This window comes from Nestor notabilis, unplaced genomic scaffold (assembly GCF_000696875.1).
Source record: "Nestor notabilis isolate BGI_N333 unplaced genomic scaffold, ASM69687v1 scaffold30401, whole genome shotgun sequence".
NCBI lineage: Eukaryota > Metazoa > Chordata > Aves > Psittaciformes > Psittacidae > Nestor > Nestor notabilis.
Window position 1 is genome coordinate 1 of NW_009916516.1, and position 19852 is coordinate 19852.

General features: G+C 36.8%; 1 protein-coding gene across 1 annotated transcript in view; it reads right to left on the reverse strand.

The window, feature by feature from the left end:
- Window positions 1-542: 542 nt before the first annotated feature.
- LOC104399626 (lisH domain and HEAT repeat-containing protein KIAA1468-like) overlaps window positions 543-19852 on the reverse strand; it is a gene marked incomplete at its 3' end in the record, with an annotated part of 40698 nt that continues 21388 nt past the window's right edge. Inside the window, exons 11-16 of the mRNA XM_010024626.1 lie at window positions 12541-12653; window positions 8120-8210; window positions 3248-3319; window positions 2396-2536; window positions 1581-1745; window positions 543-690 (exon numbers count right to left, since the gene is read on the reverse strand). Coding sequence (XP_010022928.1) covers window positions 543-690; window positions 1581-1745; window positions 2396-2536; window positions 3248-3319; window positions 8120-8210; window positions 12541-12653 — 730 coding nt within the window. The remainder of the gene's footprint in view (window positions 691-1580; window positions 1746-2395; window positions 2537-3247; window positions 3320-8119; window positions 8211-12540; window positions 12654-19852) is intronic.

Here is a 19852-nt window from a genome sequence, read left to right on the forward strand (position 1 = left end):
AATACTAGTGTAGCAGACCTTCAATGCCCACATATTTTAATGGTCTAGAACGTTTTTTGAGGTCTTGCCTTTTATTTGTAAATTATTGTCTTCTGACAATTCATTTAAGTAAGGAGTTGGGGGAGGCAGTGAGGACTGGCAAAAACTACTTTGTATGTAAAGGTTGGAGCAGTTAGATGATTAAAGTGTAGAATCTATCAAAAAAAAAATAAATCACATGACAGAAATTCAGGGAACCTCTTTCTCTGTACTTGCTATATATAAAAATACAACATAAACAGGTGGATTAGAAAAAAGGCTTGGGGGCATAAACATTTATCTTTCTTGTACAGTGTGGTATAAAAAACCCCAAACCTACTTTACACATAGATTCTGCAACTTATGCTTGTGTAGTTACTTTAAATACACACAAATCCCAAGTAAATCTAGACTTTGGACTATTTCCTGAAATTCTTTCTTTGCAGTTCATAGTGGTTTGAGATTTGTTGCTGAATTACACTTAAATTTATAAAAATTCCACATATCAGAAATCAATAATTTACCTTCTATTTGTGGTACTTCTCCCTGAAGTTTAGCCTTGCTTGTGAAAGGTGCATTCTGCAGCACTAGTGCAAACAGTGAAGGAATCAATGACTGAAGAGCAGACAGATACATGTGGAGCTTATGTTCATCCAGGCCATGTTCTCCTTCCTGAAAGTAACAGTATAGTTAAAGTTTTCAGTTTGCATAATCTGTTGCTTAGGCATGTATTTCCTGGCAAAAGAACAACACATCTGCGATAAGTTTCTACACAGACACACTAATTATATACTAATTTATCCTAACCACAAGCTTACTTCGTGTCATCATCCAAATCTCCTTGTCACCCTTCAGTCACTTCCACTCTAAAGATTGAAGCAACACAGCCTTTAGCATTTAGCAGTTCATGTCAATGAGCATATTGATATTCTGAAAGAAAATTTTTCAGCACATTTTGGAAATATGAATCCTTGGTCCCAAGAGAGCAATGCCTCTAAAACCTGAATAAACTAGTTGTCTGTACTCTGAAAACAAGCATCTTGGTTAAGTGTGTTAGACTGTTGACACCCTATTTTCCAGGCCTTTCCAGATACCTACCAGATCAAGTATGCAGACAAACTAGCTCATAATTGCAAATGACCTAACTAAATAATTCAATTCTACTTTTTTGTTTGTTTAATAAATATTGCACTTTATTGAAAACTACACTATGTGTCACTTAAACCCAATTTAAATAAAGGGCAAATTCACTCAGAATAACACATCATATGGTCACAGGTGCAAGCAAGCGTTTTCTGAACTGCACTTTGATCACTGGGCTATAAAGCAAAAACACTGTTAAAGAGGAATATGTTTGGATGAGGGGTTTTGGTGTTGGGTATTTTTTCCTTCTTCCCAAGGACAAGTTAAGAGTTAGAGTTACAACATGAATCTCCAGAAATTTTTCCCCCCATAAAACACTGGGTAGCGATTACTTACCCTTTCTGTGTTTTTTTAAAAGCCTGCATATGTAATAAAGACACAAAGAAAATTCTCCAGTATAGAAACAGCTGAACACATACCCTGAGCAATTTTTCAATTTTATTAAGCAGTGTAGGTATAAGATGGAACTGTAAATTTCCCAGTTCTGTTGTCCAGGCAGCATAAGCAGGTAAGAATACCTGGTGCGTTGCACTAACTACACGTTCTGAAGGGTCTCCTAAAGCTGAAAGCAGCAGTTCAAAGCCCTGACAAAAAAACAATAAAGAATGTAATTATTTTCCCAAAATTTATACTGAAGTTTCCCACACAAAACACGCATACTAAAAAAAGATTATAATCAATTTTTAAAACTTTACACTAATAAAACCAAAACAAGGTAGTACATGAGGCCTTTGAACAGATATTCCCACCTCATCTACAAAGGTAAACAGTAGGTGGTTCAATGATCATGCTAGTACTTTACAGTCAGCTGATCAGAATCAGTACAAACACATTTTACCACTCTGCCTTCAAAAACTCCAAGACAAGATTCAAAGGTCTTCGTTTTCACCTATCTGAAACATTACTATGCAGTATTAAGTTGAATTACAAGCAGGCTTTGTTGTAGCAGACAAATCTCTGTTGGCAAGGGATGATATCAAAACAGCTAACAGCATCATGCGGGCAATTAAGTGGTATGTTCTTGAGGCAAATTATGAATTATTAGAGAAGTTTCTGCACAATGCTTACACCTTAGGCTCTAATGATACTAGTAAGAATGTGTATCCTTTTCGGTCTTGGTGATACAATAAAAATCAACATTCATATAAACATCAACATTTACTGAAGTATCTGGAAAGATATGAAATAACTATAAAAGACATTTTCTACATACAGAACCCAAATCATATTATACCTGTTGATATTTGTCTGGATCATCAATATATCCCATAATGATGCCAAGGCTTTTGATCACAGCTTCTCGTACCAGATCTGCCTTATCTTCCATTAGCATTTGCTGAAGCATGGAAAGTACTAACGAACTACGAATTTCTTTCTGTTTATAATAAAGAAACATACTTGTTAAATCCAATGAAACGAGAAATGCAGGTTTATATCAATTTTTTAAAGTAATTTGCACACCTATTAGTCCTCACAAATAAAACTCCTTCCTCCAATCACTGATCCCTTTGTAACTAAAAGTAACAAAGAGCAAAAAACTACTACTGTAGGCCTAGACTTAAAATAGAATCCTTAATCACTGCATTAGTAAATCGGAGAAGTGTTTGGTTTTGGGTTGGTGTAGGTTTGTTTTGGTTTTTTTTTTAAATTTATTTTCCTTTTTCTCTGAAGCTTCTAGTTCACCACTGGCTTAATTTTATTGCGTCTTCTGACTGACAGCATTATTCATGGAACATTCCACAGTCTCTGAAGAACTGTTACTGAATGCCAATTATTTTTTTAGAGAGTATTTCCTTAATTGGTCCTATCTTTAATCTTCACTGAAACAAAGATGATTTTTTCAGAATATACTGTTTCAAAAGATATTTTATAGCTAGATTGACCTGTATTCCTTTATAGTGAGCCATCGCCTCAATGTGATTTACTGAATCTCACATGTGGGATACAAAGTAGAAGAAAATGTGACTGTCTATGCATAACATACACACTTGGGAATATTTAAAATTACAAAGGATGTTTTCATTACACAACAGATTTTCACCTTGCTTTCACTAGTAAAGTGTGTAGAGTCAGTATCAATACTTACTGGAAGGTAAGGTGCCAGAGCTCCACAGGATTCTGCTACCAGTAGCCGTCTCTCTGGGTATTTGTGGTTGATCTGGTAAAGAGAAACAGAACAGCTATTTGCTTTGCAGTAACCAGCATTCAAAATGTGGTTAGAATGAACTGCAACAGAGAAATACACTTGTGCCTTTTGGATAAACACTGACTGTGTCTGTAGAAGTTGTATATGGGTACTAAGCAGCCTCAAATTCTTGCACTGAGGTATAAAGGCAAGGCAGATACAAGGCAAGGCAGATACAAGGCAAGGCTTTGCCTAGTTGTCCTATAAAATAGAGCTTCCAGTAAGAGAAAAATCAGAGAAGCATAGATGTATATGCAGGAAAAAGAATGGCAGAAAGCAGTGTATGGGCTGCTGTACTCTAAAGAATATGTGCAACTTCTGAGCTGGCACGTCATGAAGTATCTTGTGCTGTGCAGCCCTTCAGGAGCGTCATTCCTCTAAGAACTACACAAGTGCCCTCTAGTGTTCTAAGCCAACCAGTGCAGCGTAGCGGCCTAGGTCTTGTTGCAATTGGGAGTCAAAAGACACACGTACTGAGCCGAGAAGCACTTGCACGCTACTGAGGTTCTGACCTCAATTCCAGCATAAATGTATCACATCTCTAAAATGTGACTGAAAACAGCTCCTATTCCCGAAAACTTCTTGATCCCATACTACCTCCCCTTTCCAGGCTTTTTGAAAATTCTGCCTTACGAATTTAATATTGACACTTTGGAACCAAGTTTGCACCCTTGTGGAGTTAGCTTTAATGGCCAGTGTAATGGTTGTACAACGAAACATGTGACATGTTTCTATATAGTCTGTGACAAAAAAAGAAAAAAATCAGTTTAAAATGGTAAGAGGGAAATGTGAATAGTTTGATCCCGTCAGATAAAATAGGATATGCATGTTGTGCAATTATTTCTCTTTCTCTTGCTATACAGTGCATAGCCTTGGTAAGGCAACCATCTTAACACAGAAAAGATCAAGGTGCTCACTGCCTTCTTTGTCTCAGCCTTTACTGGGAAGACTTGTCTTCAGTAGTCCAAGATGCCTAAAACCCACGTGGAAGTCTAGACCAAGGAAGGCTTATCTTGGCAGAGAACTATCAGATCAGGAAACACTTAAACAAATTGGATGTTCACTGATCTGTGGGCCACGATGGGGATGCAACCATAAGTGCTGAGGAATCTGGCTGATGTCACTGCAAGACCAGTCTTGACAATCAACAAAATGCTGTGGCAATGGGGATGGTTCTTGAGGACTGGAAGAAAGCAAATGCCACTGCTGTCTTCAGGAAGGGTAAGATAGAGGATTTGGTGAAACACAGGCCAGTCTGCCTCATCAGTTCCTGGAAAGGTGCTGGAGCAATTAATCCTGGAAAGCATTTCCAAACATACAAAGGACAAGAAGGTGGCTGGGAACAGACAGCATGAATTTATATAGGAAAAACAACGCATGACCAATCTGATCACTTTCCAAGATGACTGGCTCAGTGAACAACAGGCAAGGAGTGGGTATTTTTATGCTGACTTCAGCAAAACTTGATGCCATTTCCCATAACATCCTCATTCGCAGATTGATGAGGTCTGGGCTAGGACAGTGAGGTGGACAGAAAACTGACTGAACTAATCACAGGCTCAAATAGTCACAGCTGGCGGCCATGCCCAGTGGAGTATGCCAAGGGTTGATTCTGAAGCCAGCAACAAAGATGTGTAACATCTTTACTGATGACCTGGATGACAAGATAGAATGCACCTGAACAGGTACGCTGATGACAAAACTGGAAGAAGTGGAAGATATGCCTAGATGGGTGTACTGCCATTCAGAGGCACCTCAACAGGCTGAAGAAATGGACAGTCAGGACCCTTATGAAGTTCAAGAAAGGGAAGTGCAAAGACCTGAACCTCAACAGGAAAAATTCCCGTGCACCAAGACAGATGGGGGGCCAACTGGCTGGAAAGCAACTTAGGAGAGAAGGACACGGAGGGCCTGACAAATACCAAGCAGAGTCAGCAGTGCACTCCTTGCAGCAAGGAAGACCAATGGTATCCTGGACAGCACTAAAGATAACCATCACTAGCAGATAAGGAAAGTGATTATCCCACTTTACTCAGCACTGGTGGACCACATCTGGAGTGCTGTGTACAATTCTGGATTTCCCAGGTACAGAAAGACATTTTGGAGCAAGCCCAGCAGACAGACATTAAGATGATTAAGATATAGGTATGCCTGACATACGGGGGGAGGCTGAGAGAGCTGGGGTTTGCTCTTGAGAAAAGAGAGCTCAAAAAGGATCTTACCCATGTGTAAATAATAAATACCTGTACCTATGTGCAGAGAGGTAAAGACACAGAGGTGCCCAATGAAAGGATGAGATAAATGAAATACAAGAGTATCTATTTTTCTGGGAGGCTGGCCAAATCGAACCTATTGCCCAGAGATCTTATGGAGCCTCCATCCTTGGACATCTTTAAAACCAGACTGGACTTGGTCTCGAGCAACCTGCTCTAGTTGACTGTTTTAAGCAGGGGGCTTGGATTGCAAGATGGTCAAAAGCCCCTTCCAACCACAGCCGTTCTGTGACTTGCTCAATTCTACTGGCTTAAGAGAAAATATACATGAAGATATAGTAACAAAACCACTTTGGACAACTTCTTGTCTCGACTTTATTTCCACAGCACACTGAGCAATGGTACCTGACCACTGATGTAGTATTAATATCTTCAACTTTCTCACTGTTCTGATCTGAAATCACCGAAATCTCAAGAGCAAAGTGTGGCAAAGATAATTTGAAAGAGACTTAAAAGGCACAAATTATGAGCCTCAGGACTAAACTGAAGTCTCAAGCATTGGAGAACATTCTTTGAGCATGTCTGTCATTATTTTCCATTCGTCAGTAGGCACCTGCAATTTTTTTTTTTAAGAATGGAGATTTCATAGACGAGAAACAGTAAAGGCATCTATAGCATCTTTGACTTACGTGCCATCTTCCCAAATGCAAATTCCCTACTAGTAAGAGAGACACACCTTGCCTTTTGGTGCTTTGCCTTCCTGAAGGAAAGGGCAAAGACTCAATTTAATTGGTTCAGGTGGACTGGCAAGACAATATAAATAACATCCCTGATACTGTGAAGACATACTGACACACTGGAGGAAAAAAAAAGACTCAAACTTCAGCAAGGTTTGTGTTTGGGTAAGATTATTAGCCTCTGGAAACCTAAACAGAACTAATGTTTATTACCACTAATTTTCCTTTTGTCTTTAAGAAGCAGTAGTGCAATTCTGGAAGCCAATTAACTGGTCACTAGTTCTGAGGGAACTTTTAGCATTCACAGAGTCTTGATCTAAACTCAGATGAGGCAGCTACCAAATTTTACCTGCAAAGAATAGGTAGAAAGATTACAAAGACTAGCTTGGTAACTCTGAGCTCCAGAAAGTGTGGATGAAAATGATGAATCTTCTGAGGGTACAGACCTTTGCACCTGTAAATAGGTTTTGATTGGAAACTAACTCCATGAACACTTTCATGATTAAAGTATCTACTGAGACATGGTAGAAAATTATGCGTATTTCTGAGTTCCTTCTACAAACTCAGTCTTGTGACAATGAGATTCAGCTGGTATTTTGCCAAATAAAATAATGGCCTGGTTTCAGTACTGCAATCAAAGTCCAGCAAACTGCATTAAATAAATGCATGGTGACATACTGCTTGGCAGCCTGATATGCTCTATTGTTACAGTTGGACTTGTTCCTCTTTTGCATCAGTTCGCAAGAAACTGGTATGGTGAAGATGTGCTCTTACTGAGGTGAGATGGTGGTGGGTTTTTTTTAAACACTGTTCAAATTTCATGAGAAGGACTAAGAAAACAAAACGTGGTTATTTTGTGTTCAACTGCTATTGCTGTGAGTCCTTCGTTTAATCAACAGATACACCAGGCACACACATAAGCACAAATGCTGCATGTACTAAGTACTTCCATTGTCAGAAAGCATTAATGCTATTAAAGCTTGGACTTCATTGTGAAAAACAGATGGCTGTGTTATGGAAGAAACAGTAGACAATAATCAGGCCAGAAAGAATGTTCCATCAAAGCAAAACCTTACCACTCTGTCATGGCTTAGTTATTCACTGTGTTTTAGGCAACGATGAACTCCCTTTTCTTCCTTATGCTAGGAAGATACCATGCATTTTCACCTGAATTCATGTTGTCCTGTTTCTACATGTCAGATGAAAGAGTAGCAAGAGCATTTCAGTTTGGTTGTTCAGTTATTCCTATTAACTTAGAATATCTGTGGAAAAGGTCACTGTGATTCTAGAAGTCCCACGTAAACTTCATTCTGATCTTCCAGGTGTAAAGTCATGCCCATCTATAGAGGACCCATTTCTGACTACTTTGATCTTTAATTTTCTGTTTAAGAATTTTAAAGCAGCTGAAATATGAATAGTGCTCCAGGGACTTAATACAATATAAAAATCAGCAAATGAAACCTTTGAATGAAAATGGATTTTCTACAGTCTGGAAATTACAGTACAAACTATAAAGGCACCTACCTGGCAACAGGTTAGGCAACAGTGATGAACGTGCATATATATGTTTCAATACAACAAACATATGCAGGTAACTAGAATCTCCAGATAGTCTTTGCAAATTTTCTGCTTTTGAGTTCTTTTTCATGTTATATAAAAGCATATATATAATGAGGAGAAATTACATCCAAATAATCTTTCTGTAGAATACTCCGAACTGCCATTTGTTGAAAACCAAAACAAGCCCCCCTCAAACAAGTAAAACTCAACATTTGTAAATTTTTAACTAATTTTCCAGTGTAAATCAAAAAATAATCAGTTACCTGTTCCCAACACTGTGGTAAAAGCTCAGCTTCTACACGTGTTGGTCCAACGTGCCGGGCAAATGCCACACACCCAGTCAGTATCATCTGTCTGAAAATATAAATTTAAAGCTTTAATCCGTTTATAAAGTAAAGTTCTATAACATAGAATATATTCTTTAAGTTAGGAAAAGCAGATGCTGTCAGGAAACAGGTAGTTGTGTACAGTCAAAATTTCACACTATACACCCTGACTTAAAGGCTAAATCTTAAACTAAAAGCCACGACTGTTCCTGCTCATTACAGGGAGGTGGGACTAGATGATCAAGGTCCCTTCCAACCCAAACTATTCTATGATTTTATCTTGCTTTCTACTTAATATGCCTTTTCCAGAAACTTGTAGATCCCAAACTCCATGAACCAGATCCTGAGGATCTCAGATTTGGAAACCTGATTTCCCAATGTCGAGATTGGGAAACTGACTAAATCTATTATTTAATTCTCATTTCTGCACATTATGATTCTTCATGAAGTAAAAGGATCTAAATTATTTACTACTATCATACTATCAGTATTTAGTCAGTTACACATACTGCTTTTATTTAGAAGCATTTATGATATTTAATCAAGTGTTCAAAACAAGTAACTTCTTTTATGACATGGTTCTGCAGCATTCTAACATGTAAGTTACTGTCATCTCTCCCAAATTACTGAACTCTCATCAGAAATCTTCTACAGCGCATTATGAAGAGGAAACAATTAATCAATCAGTAGTATCTACAACCACACAAGTCATCCATATTTATATTCTTGCATTTTTTAAACTTTCCTCAAAGTCTGCAAGAAATCAGTTGTTCCATCTATTTCACAGGCACAGAGATATATTTAAAAATTCAATAAAATTGTACTTAACTGTCCTTTGTGGTATTTTAACTTTTATTTAGCAAGTTTTTACTTCTGTTTCTCCTTTTAATGGGATTGGAATGACACTGACTTTGCATGCAATTTGCCAGTTCTGTTTACTTTTAGTGTATACACAAGCACTTAAATAGCCAGTTTCAAACACTAACACACAGACATAGGACACTCATTTTACCACCTCCACAGTAACACCAGGACACCACTGAGAATTTGTTCATTATTACTTTGTGGAAAGTAAGCCAGGATTAATTTGTGTCTGTTTTAGTGTCATGTTTAAACTCCTAAATATTTACTGCCACTAATAGTATGCCCTTAAGGTTGAAAGGCAGAGATCCTGCTCGTTATTTGTTAACCAGTTCTGTAACAGCCACAAAAAAAAACCCCAAAACAAGCAAAAAACCCCACCAAAACAAAACAAAACTCAATCACTTTCAGAATCTTTTCAAGGAGCAGCAGTCAATTAAAAACAGATTTATTTTTTTCCAGCATTCTTTAGGCAAACAGTCAGACCAAGCTCTTTGGTGTTGTGTTTAGTTTGTTTAGTTTGGTTTGTTTAGTTTGTTGCTCTCCCCCCCGCCCCCTACCTCTCACCACATACAAAGAACTAGACCTTTGATCAAGGTAAAAAGGTTGGGGGGAAACAAGAATGCAGTGATTAGATATGAATCAAGAAATCAACAGCTGATACATGATAGCAATATGGAGACAAAAGCCTGTGGTAATTTCGAGTTCTACAACAAACAAAATAGTTATTCAAATGCCTGTCTTTGAGTTTACACACTGCACCTTATCACAAAACTGGGCAGCTGTAACCATCTTGAAAGTATATGGCAACAGTCAGTACTTCAGAGGAAGAGAAGGTTGTAAGGATGTCAACACAGGTCATTGAAACAAAAAATGTTAATGCTAAGCTGTTGCAAAAATTGCAGTCTAGTCTGGACAAGGGAAAAACATTTTTCTATTTATTGCCATAATGATCTCGTTTATTAACAAGATGCTAGGAATGCTGTCCTCAAAAAGCTCTCACCAGGATATGCACTTATGCTCACCTACACAGGAACATAAAGTAAATCAGTGTGATTTAGCAGAGTAGTAGTTTGCTTCATCACCACAGAAACTGAAGTGAAATCAAGAATCAGACTAGAGGAACAAGGCAGAAGTTAGAGTAGAAAAGACATACTTTAACACTCATAAACTCTAGAGGTTTTAGAAAACAACTGCAGGCAGAGTGGTAAGCAATTCAATCTTACATTACACAGCTCAAGGTTCTTTTGCCACCCCTAAAGATTAAATTTAAAACTTGCTAGAGATTTCCTTAAGTTCCTTAAGTCAGCAAGTTATGAGTGTTCTGAAGGAGGTGGTATCATACAACTGATGAAAAGTCATACTAGATACGCTAAGCTCAACATATTTTAGCTTCTTCTCATTAAGAGTGCTGCTTCGGGGTACACAACTTGGAAATTTTCAAGATTGTTCAACAAGCTGAACTATGTTTTAACATTGTCCTAAAAGACCTTAACATTCACGGGACTCTCTCATGGCTCTTTAGCATCCAAACCCAACATAATTGTTCCAAAAGAAGTTTAAGTGAAGCTAACATGTATTTGTTCCTTTGCTGTATCTGCATGCATCAAAAAGCCTCTCATGGGCAAGAATTATATTACAGGCTTTCCACGTAATTGTTCACATAGTTTACAAAGTTTAAATATTTAAAGTAACATACTTATTTTAATGGGTTCATTATTAGAAATGCGATGTCATATTTCAGTCTCTTGCATTTAACAAATTAAAAAAAGTCTACCTTGTTTCAACTGCTACTTTAATGTACAACATAGGCCTGTACAGTATAGCAGAAGGTAAACAAATAACATATGCAGTAATTAATACCATTATTCTGGTGACTGAAGCTGAATGCCTTTGCATACTTCATAGCACACAAGGCTACTAAATTATTAAACGTATTTAAACAAAAGCAATCATGCATAATACACTTCCATACAAACATGTAAGTATAAAAACCCAACTGAAATTCTGAATAAGTATTTCCTATCTAATTTGTATTTTGGATTCCTTTTATTTGATGGAATTTTACTTATTCTTCAGTCAGGTGTTATATCACCTTTAAAACAGATTATGATCTGTATATGTGTAAATGTATGTCTTGCATATACATGCCCTTTCCCAGACATTATGGCAGAATATACTTTCCAAATTTCTGATGACAATAAGTTATTTTTTGATATACATCTAACTCACAACAACGCAAGAAAAAGGAGATTTCAAGGAAAAATAAGCTTGGATCTTCTCCTTCATTAGCTGCTGGAAAAGACACACCTAACTGCAGCTAAACAGGCATATGAAAACTCTACTTGAGAGGCCACCAATACTGTGACAAATTAACTACAAGAGGCTACAAGCAGAGATGCAACTTCCTTCTCCCCTCAACCACAAAATGATTTTAGCTTCTCAATCTGCATGGGACATTTACAACATTTTAGATAATAGTAGATGCTTCAGAAGCAGATTTCTAATGCATATGAAGCAGAACAAGGACTGTATCTTTCTGTAATTCCAACTTACATGGTGCCACTGTGCTTGCAAGTTGTATTTATTTATGCATTTTTTTGTCTCCAAAGCCATGTCTTTCAATTGTACCTCTCTCTAAATTTTACAATGGGAACACAATTGGTGGACATAGAAACAACAGAAGGACACCAGAACACTTCAGAAAATCTTCAAAAGAAATGCTTTCAACCTATTCCATAATGCTTGCTTTGTCTGAAGATAGAACAGTGCAACAACAGATACAGATGCTTACAAAACATCTCTAATGAAAATAACGGAAGACCCTTAGATCAAATATGAAAAATCCTCCCATAGTTAGAGAAGGAAACATACCAGCTAGGGTACTGTCTTTCAACCTTAAGGATACTCTTATCAAGTTCAGTACAAAACCATCAGATTTCCTGAGTACTAAGGGAGAACTAAATTTATAAAACAAAACAAAACAAAAGGATACTTTGTTTCAAAGTCTTAACCAAAACAAAACAAAGCCTTTAGTTCTTGTCAGAACTAAATCACTGCTTCAGTCTTCTGATTTTTTACTGTTATCATAGCAGCAAACCGTAAGTAGAAAGAGTACTGTTTTCTCATGCTATTTTCCCCAACTGAATTATCATAGTTAAAAGAAGTTGTTTTGATTTCTATATCAATCATTGCTAAGAATTACTACCTTAAAGCTCATTTTAACGAAGCATTTCAGTTTAAACAAAAAAGGAACTGAAATGTTACACTGCAGCTTAGCAAGAACATTCTTACATTTCAGTAACTAGAAAGTACAGGTCATTGAAATGGAAAGTCCTGAAGTCCACATAAATTTGTCAACACTATACCAGCAAAATACAAGCTTAAGTGAAACTTGGTTAAAATCATCCAATAATATCCAGTTTCTATTAGTTCTGCTCCTTTGACAAAGAAAAACAAGTTCCTTCTTGTCCCGCAACACACAAACGCAAACACACCTTTGCTCATCATCTGGTCGTTTGATCAAATTGAACAGTATGTGTAGAAGCTGATCTCTCTCTTTGGGTTCAGGATGGAGGCAGGCTGTACACAGTATGAGTGGGATCAATTCCTAAAAAATTGTGGGTAGGGGAAAACCAAACAAAGTAAAATCGTTTTGGGCATATATTCATTAATGGCAAAAGAAACTAGTAAGATAAATCTAGCCACATAGTATCAGAACATTTAGAGTAGGTGTTTTTAGAGTCAGTGACCTGAAAAAAGTGAAGGTCTACATAAGTTAGAATTATTTTCCTGCTACGAAAGATGCAGGGAGAACCAGCACATAAAATAAAGAGCTCTGCAAATATTACAAGTAACATATGCAGGTCACCTGAAACCATAATTAGAGGACAATCATGGTTGTCTTAACTACCTACTGAACTAAAGCAAACTTCACAGACATCTACGGAACAAAGCTCCTACGGAAAAAGTTACTTGTGATAGCATGGAGTTAAAGATTAAAATTTCCAATTGAGCATGTACACAGTGTTGTGCACGAGTTTGAATAAGCACTGAGAAACAGATTGGTAGAGGTGACATTAGATTAGACGTTAGACTCTATTTTGCGTTGACTGAGAACAATGTGATTTTTTTTTTTTTTTAAAGTTTGCTGTTGTTGGTTTTGTTCTGTTTTTTAATGAAGCAGCAATATCCGAAGCTGAGTTTTATTTTTAGAGCAATTCAATTCCCTTAAGGAACAAACCACTAAGAAACTACTGTGTAAAACATTAACTGAAAGAAAACACAAGGCTGTTCACAGTGGTGAAGACCTCCCCCCTTCTAAACATGTCTTCAAAGCTAATGGTATTCATTCCCAGGAGAAACAAATGTTTCTGAAACATTAACTGGAAGTCCCTTTCTTCAATTTTTTTTTTTTTTTGAGATAAGCCTTTACTCTGCCTAGAAATTGTGTAGCTTCCACATTCAGTTAAATATTGTAGAGACAGAAACATCACACTGGGAGGTCAGGAGGAAAGAACAAGACAAACCCAGGTGTCTGCAAACAAAACATGGGCAAAAAATCCAGAGACTTCCTCTCCCACCTGCCACATGTGGCTTGAGCCACTTTCAGCAAACAAGCTTTTTGTGAATTAATAGGCTGTGACCATCAGGTAGATGGGACAGTGGGAAACACTTTTGAAGTTACTAGGAAAGATCACACAAAATCTGGAAAAACCTGTCATTACTTCTAAAAACTTTGCAGGGAGATACCAATTTCTTCTTGCAGGTATTCAAAGTGACCTATTCATGATGTTCTTGACAGTAAGTCTATGAAACAAGGTGGGCATGTGGAAACAGCATTAAAGACACCCTCACTGCTCAACTTGTAATTTCCTAAACCGCAAGTGTTGTTTATTTTAAATATAGAACAATACTCTATTTTAGAGCAGTGCCTAAGCCAGTCAACTCCTAATAAGCTTTTGTTTTCATTTTACAAGGATTCTACCAGCATGCTGTTTTTCTCCCCTGCACATCCTAATGTGCATTTTAACATTCTGAAAGATATTCTGGCAATATTAAATCCTACTATGGTACAGATTAGTGAATTTATGATGATACAGAGGAATGAATGTGGAAATATCCTACCACCACTTTAAAAATCTGAAAGCACAGAAGGAAAAATGACCAATAAATCTGAACAATTTGGACTTACCTATTTCTCAGTATTTTGAGATCTATCTTTCTGAAATCTACATTAAGTTTGCATTATCCAACTGCTCTTGCAATTATTCTTACAAAGAGTTTAATAGAAAAAAGGAATTACCCCATGAAATGGGACATGCCTATTTTTTATGGTCTGGGCTTTTTGTTTCATCTGTTGAAACCATCGCACTGACTTCACTTTCCCAGTATGCTTGAGTTCCTACTCAGAAATCTCAACCGCTCACTCAGAACTACTGTTAGATTTTTGAAACAGTGCCTTTCAAGTTTAAGGAAGTTAAAGTTGTCTTTTCCCAGCTGAGCCTTCAAGAAAGGAAAACACCTCTGAATATTCACCTCAATACTACTGCCTTGTGTGTGAAAGGCTAATGAGTAACCTACCACCATTGACAGGGGGCATATACAAGGCTGGTTCTTTACCTTGCAGAGAGCTGGTTATTATAGCTGACGGAATTAGCTGTATTTTCTTGTCCATTGGTCACATTCTTTCATGCATACTATGGGAGAAGAGAGTGTTCTCTGCATCGCTGCATCAGTGCTTCTACAGTTCCTTCTATTAAGGGGAGTGGAGAAACAGTGAGAAGGCTTGAACAGTGTTTTATGTGCTCCCTATAAACTTAATGGACAGGAAGGTAAAACTGGAGGCAAAAGGGACTTTCAGTGGGACAAGAACAATTATACTGCCCTCATAGATGCAGAAAACAGGTGAAGTTTCTCACATGTGTAAAAGGGGACAGACTTTTCTTGGGATATTAAGGATTATCAAGAACAAAAAAGCAACCTACAGACAGGTTCGAGCTCATTCCTTCCTCTTGCCATGCCTCAGATGTAACTTGTTAAGTAAATCTCAGACTTTTTCCATTCTCAAAACCAGCAGAAAAGTGCTGTAGGAAGTGGTAATTTTCCAGTAAGACACGATAATATTAGCATTTGGCTATTTAAATTCAAGAGGAAAGTTCATGACATTGTTATGGAGACTGTATATAATTATTAATAATTAAGAAGAGGACTTCCAGTGCTTTTTGAAACACTCTGCCTTCCTTGGGAAGGAATACCACTTGCACTGACAATCATAAAGCAAGAATGTAAGTTTTAAAAAAGCCAACAACACTCCATTTAATTTGGAATCCTTCCTAAATGTCCTGTTCATCCCCAAGTACCACTAATCCCCATTGTTTCTTACTTAGGAAAACTGATTAGTTCATGCTGATGTTAGTCAACAGTACCAGGAGGAGTGACTTTCAGAAATGCAAAACTGTTTTCTCATTAGATGCCAAGCAGACTGCCATTGTAAACATTTGTTAGCAACTTGATGAAATAAAGCATCATGGTGTCAGAGGTCTCACCTCTGCTACTGAAAAGGCAAGTTAGTATCTAAGGTAGTTTATATCTGTGAACTACGCAAACGTAGAATTGGGAGAAGAAATTTGTTTTTACTGCGAGATAAGCTACATACAGGTGAATAACAGACAATCATAGAATCACAGAATAAACTAGGTTGGAAAAGTCCACCTCTAAACCATATCACTGAAGGCCTCATACACATGTTTTGTGAACACTTCCAGGGATGGTAACTCTACCACTTCCCTTGGAAACCTGGTACTACTTATGGAAAACTAACGTATTGCACCAGGAGAACTTAAATGGCCCATCTTCCCTGTGTTCTGCTTCTGTGCAAATGTCCACCTATGTCTCTCCACAGAGAAACTATTTTTTCCACCATAGTACCTTTGAACAACTTCTCCCTAACTTAAGACATGCTCCGTTACTTTTGAAAAGGAATCAATACTTGAGCTGATTCAAGTTCTCAATAAAGGCAACATTTACATGGGCATATGGAGCAGCTCTTCATTATGGTCAAAAGGTGGCTTTGTAATGGTAACTGGTATCACCCAACCATATGCAAAACAGTTCCTCCTACATATTACAACAAAATATTAAAGTTTGGGAGTTTTTTAAATGCATCCTATAGCAAGCATTTGTCTTTCTGTTGACAATTTTTCTACCTGTATTATTGTCTTCGTTATAATTATTTTTGTTTTACATTCTGACAAAAGTCTTCTAGATCTTCTCTCACTAATTAGTGTCTTTTTGTTGGAGTGTTCATAAGCAAAACAAGTATCTCAAAGAATAAATCTAACCAGCATTAAGTGTTAAGACTGGTTACTTCAATAGCTTAGGATAGCCATCTTTATCATTGTTTCAAATATTAATGTAATAATATAGCAAAAGGGTGACAATATATAAACCAGGGCACTGTTATGAATGATTTTGTAAATGTGTCCCTTTTAATGTTCTCTATGTAAAAATTATTCTGTAACTTAGCCTCTAACAACCAGTAAATAAAATAATCTGTAGCAACTGAAACTGCTGCAGGTATTAGCAAACTACTGATATGGAGTCTCTTGCACAAGAATGTACTTGAAGTTCAGAATTCATCCTTTTAGTTATAAAATGAAAAAAAAAAAATTAATCGCAAGATTGACATGACTCAGAACTTTGTGCTACTCAATAATACTAAAATTACAACTCTAATTACATTCATGGGGTCAGCCTATTATTCCAGGATCCAAATTAAGCCTCTCATAGATCCCCAAAGGGATGCTTTTACATAAGAATCAATGTAGATATGGGCATGGGAAAAAACCAAAACCTTCATACTTCTTTGTTTATATCTACTATTTATCTGGAAAGCTGCCTATAACACTACTGTGATAAAACTAGTAACAATTGGCAATACAATTCAAACATTAAACTCCTTGCATCCATGTAATTCAAACATTAAACTCCTTGCATCCAGCTTTCAGACTAGAAATGGAAAGGATACTTTATGAGGTTGAGCTATTTCATTCGAAGAAAATTACATTAGCCCCTCACATCCAAAGAAGGGAACTAAAGGACTTTAAATTAAAAAATTGTTATGTCTGTGTCTCATGTGTATCTGGGGCACCACCACCCCCCAGAAAAAAGCCCCTCAAACCAAAACCAACACCCCACTTACATGAGAAAGAGAATCAACAAACCTGCTGTGGTCAACACTATGCCTTTTTTTCAGAAACATGATCTATAGAAGCCTACCACAATCTAAGTTTTACAGAGCAACAGAAGGTATTTTAATTGTTCATTTAAATTTTTCCATTCTCTCCTATTCTGTGAAATAGAAACAGCCATTTAAAAGATACTGATGGCTGACAATTTTCATGCCCAGAAACTCAAACTTGTATACCTTTATCCATATCCAACCAGAATGACACCTGCTTGACACAGCCACTGGAAACAGCCACTTAAATATACTGCCAAGCTCTGATGCAGCATTTTCTTCCACATTTTTTAACAAAGCCAGTATTTTATGGCTTTCAAAGTGTAAGACCAAGATGTAAATCTGCAGTAAGATAGATATTCAGCTGTACCGTGTCTTAAGAGACAGCTACCTACAAAAAACGTCAGAGAACAAAAGTGCCTCAGTGATGTCTATGTGTAATTACTACACGTTAATGTGAACAAGTTTAAATCTACAGCATTGCTTTCTGTCAAGAATGGCACTCATTCAGAATTTGCAGATTCAGCATTCTTTGCTTCAATTTCACATAGAACCTCTATTCTTAACATTTTGAGCTCTATATAAGTTACAGTTTCTCAGAATATATGTAAAAAAGTAGAAAAAAAATCAGTGGAGCAATTTAGTAAACCATGACTATTGTGATTTTGCTAAGTTTGCATAACACAAATGAAAGTTACAGAAACTAACTCTGGAATAATAGGTGGGATGAAAGGCAAGGTGTTTCTTGATAAAGAGCAAGAGTAACAAGAACAGAAAGTTTACTCTGGCCCAAACTCTGCTGGAAGACTACATACTGCAGAGTGTGGAAGTTGTACATACAAACAGGGTTACTTTGTTACCTGCCAAAAAGATACTAATTTTTACATCTTACAAAGAGTAAAAAATCAGTACTGCTAAAATTTTAAAAGATCGCTTTTCTCTAATTACCGTTTAGCTTTAAAGGAATCCTTTCAAGATACACATCTTGAGAAATGGAAGGTGGCTGATATTTTTTAAAATCTTAAATGTGTTTTTGTTTTAAGTGGTAAAAACACAATTGAGGATGCAGATGCCAATCCAGATGAAATTCTATGATCAAGCTGCTTATATACAGGAAGTGTTATCACAGAGTGCACTCTGCCAAATGGGTTTTTTGTGAAGAAGAGCAGTAAGTTTTTATCATTTTCTTCCTGTTCATTCCAACTATTATTTGGCTTGCAGTATCTCCTTTGTTTGTGAGTATATCCACATATATATTTAAGCATTGACATACATGTTTTCAAGCAGTTAGGATAATCTAGACACTTGGATAAAAACAAAATTCAATTTATCTGTTGATAATGGAAATTTTAATGACTACGAATTGCTTTCGGGCAATTATCCTATATTAAGCATTATCAATCTGATCCGATTTAAGTGCTCTGTCAGAAATGACTAAAATGATCTCTCCTCAGCTACCCTGCTCAATACTGTGGTTTTCCTTCTTCGCTATCTTTCATCAGAACCTAAACTACAGACATCGAAGTACAATTAAAGCTGCAGCAATACACAAAAAAAACAAAGAATTTCAGAGATGCACCAGTAATACTGACACAGAGTCACTCAGATAGCAACTGTAATATTTACTGGACCACTTATCACCAGATCAGGTAGGCTGCTACTGACCTTAAGTGGGTTAAAAGCATTGCTGAAATGGCTTCTGAATCTCTGGTGAAGGACAATGCCTACTGAGAGAGTGTTAACCTCCACAAGCCCAGTTTCTCCAAATTGAAAAAGTATAGCACAAGTAGTATAGTTTTCAGCTTAAGATTTTGCAACTAATTTCAACACGATGGATGCTTAAAGAACAAAGATAGGTACTATTGGGAGTCATCAAAAAATTGCGTTTAATTCTCATGTCTAACACACTGACAGTGTACGATCTTAAATACTACCACTGTATCTTTTCAGAGCAGAAAGGTGATCACTTTGCATTATAAAGTGAACCTGTTACGTATCGTTCTTAAATCAGTGATCGTCTGGTATACTTTTATATAATGTCTCTGTAAAATTGTGCCAAGAGTCTCCCACAATAAGGCTGGGTTTAGAAAAGAGACAAGCTCTTAGGTTAGCTTTTGTAATACTGACATTAATAAATACTAACAGATGGTTTACCCCATTTTTCCTTCAAATTCCACAACTACATCTGAAAGAACATCACAATAGTTACAGCAACAGATGGGTAACTGAGAAAGTTATTTTTAAAGCAAATTTCAATTCTCAGAACGTTAAAAGCATCCCATGCAATCCAGTTACACAATTCTCAGTTGTGGCTTTTTCAGTCAAACTGAAACAGATGATTTGTTTAAGGCAAAAATACATGTAATCAAATGTAACTTCAACTGTAAAACAAATTAAGTAGGAAATAGCCTAAAAGGTCACAAAAATACTAAATGCATTACGCATATTATGCTACAAGCTGTGAAAAGAAGCCAAAATACCACATCCTGCCAAGCAGAGGGAAAGGAATTAATCAGAAATTAAGCACTGATCCAGGAACATTTACAGAATTATTCTGGGAGACTATT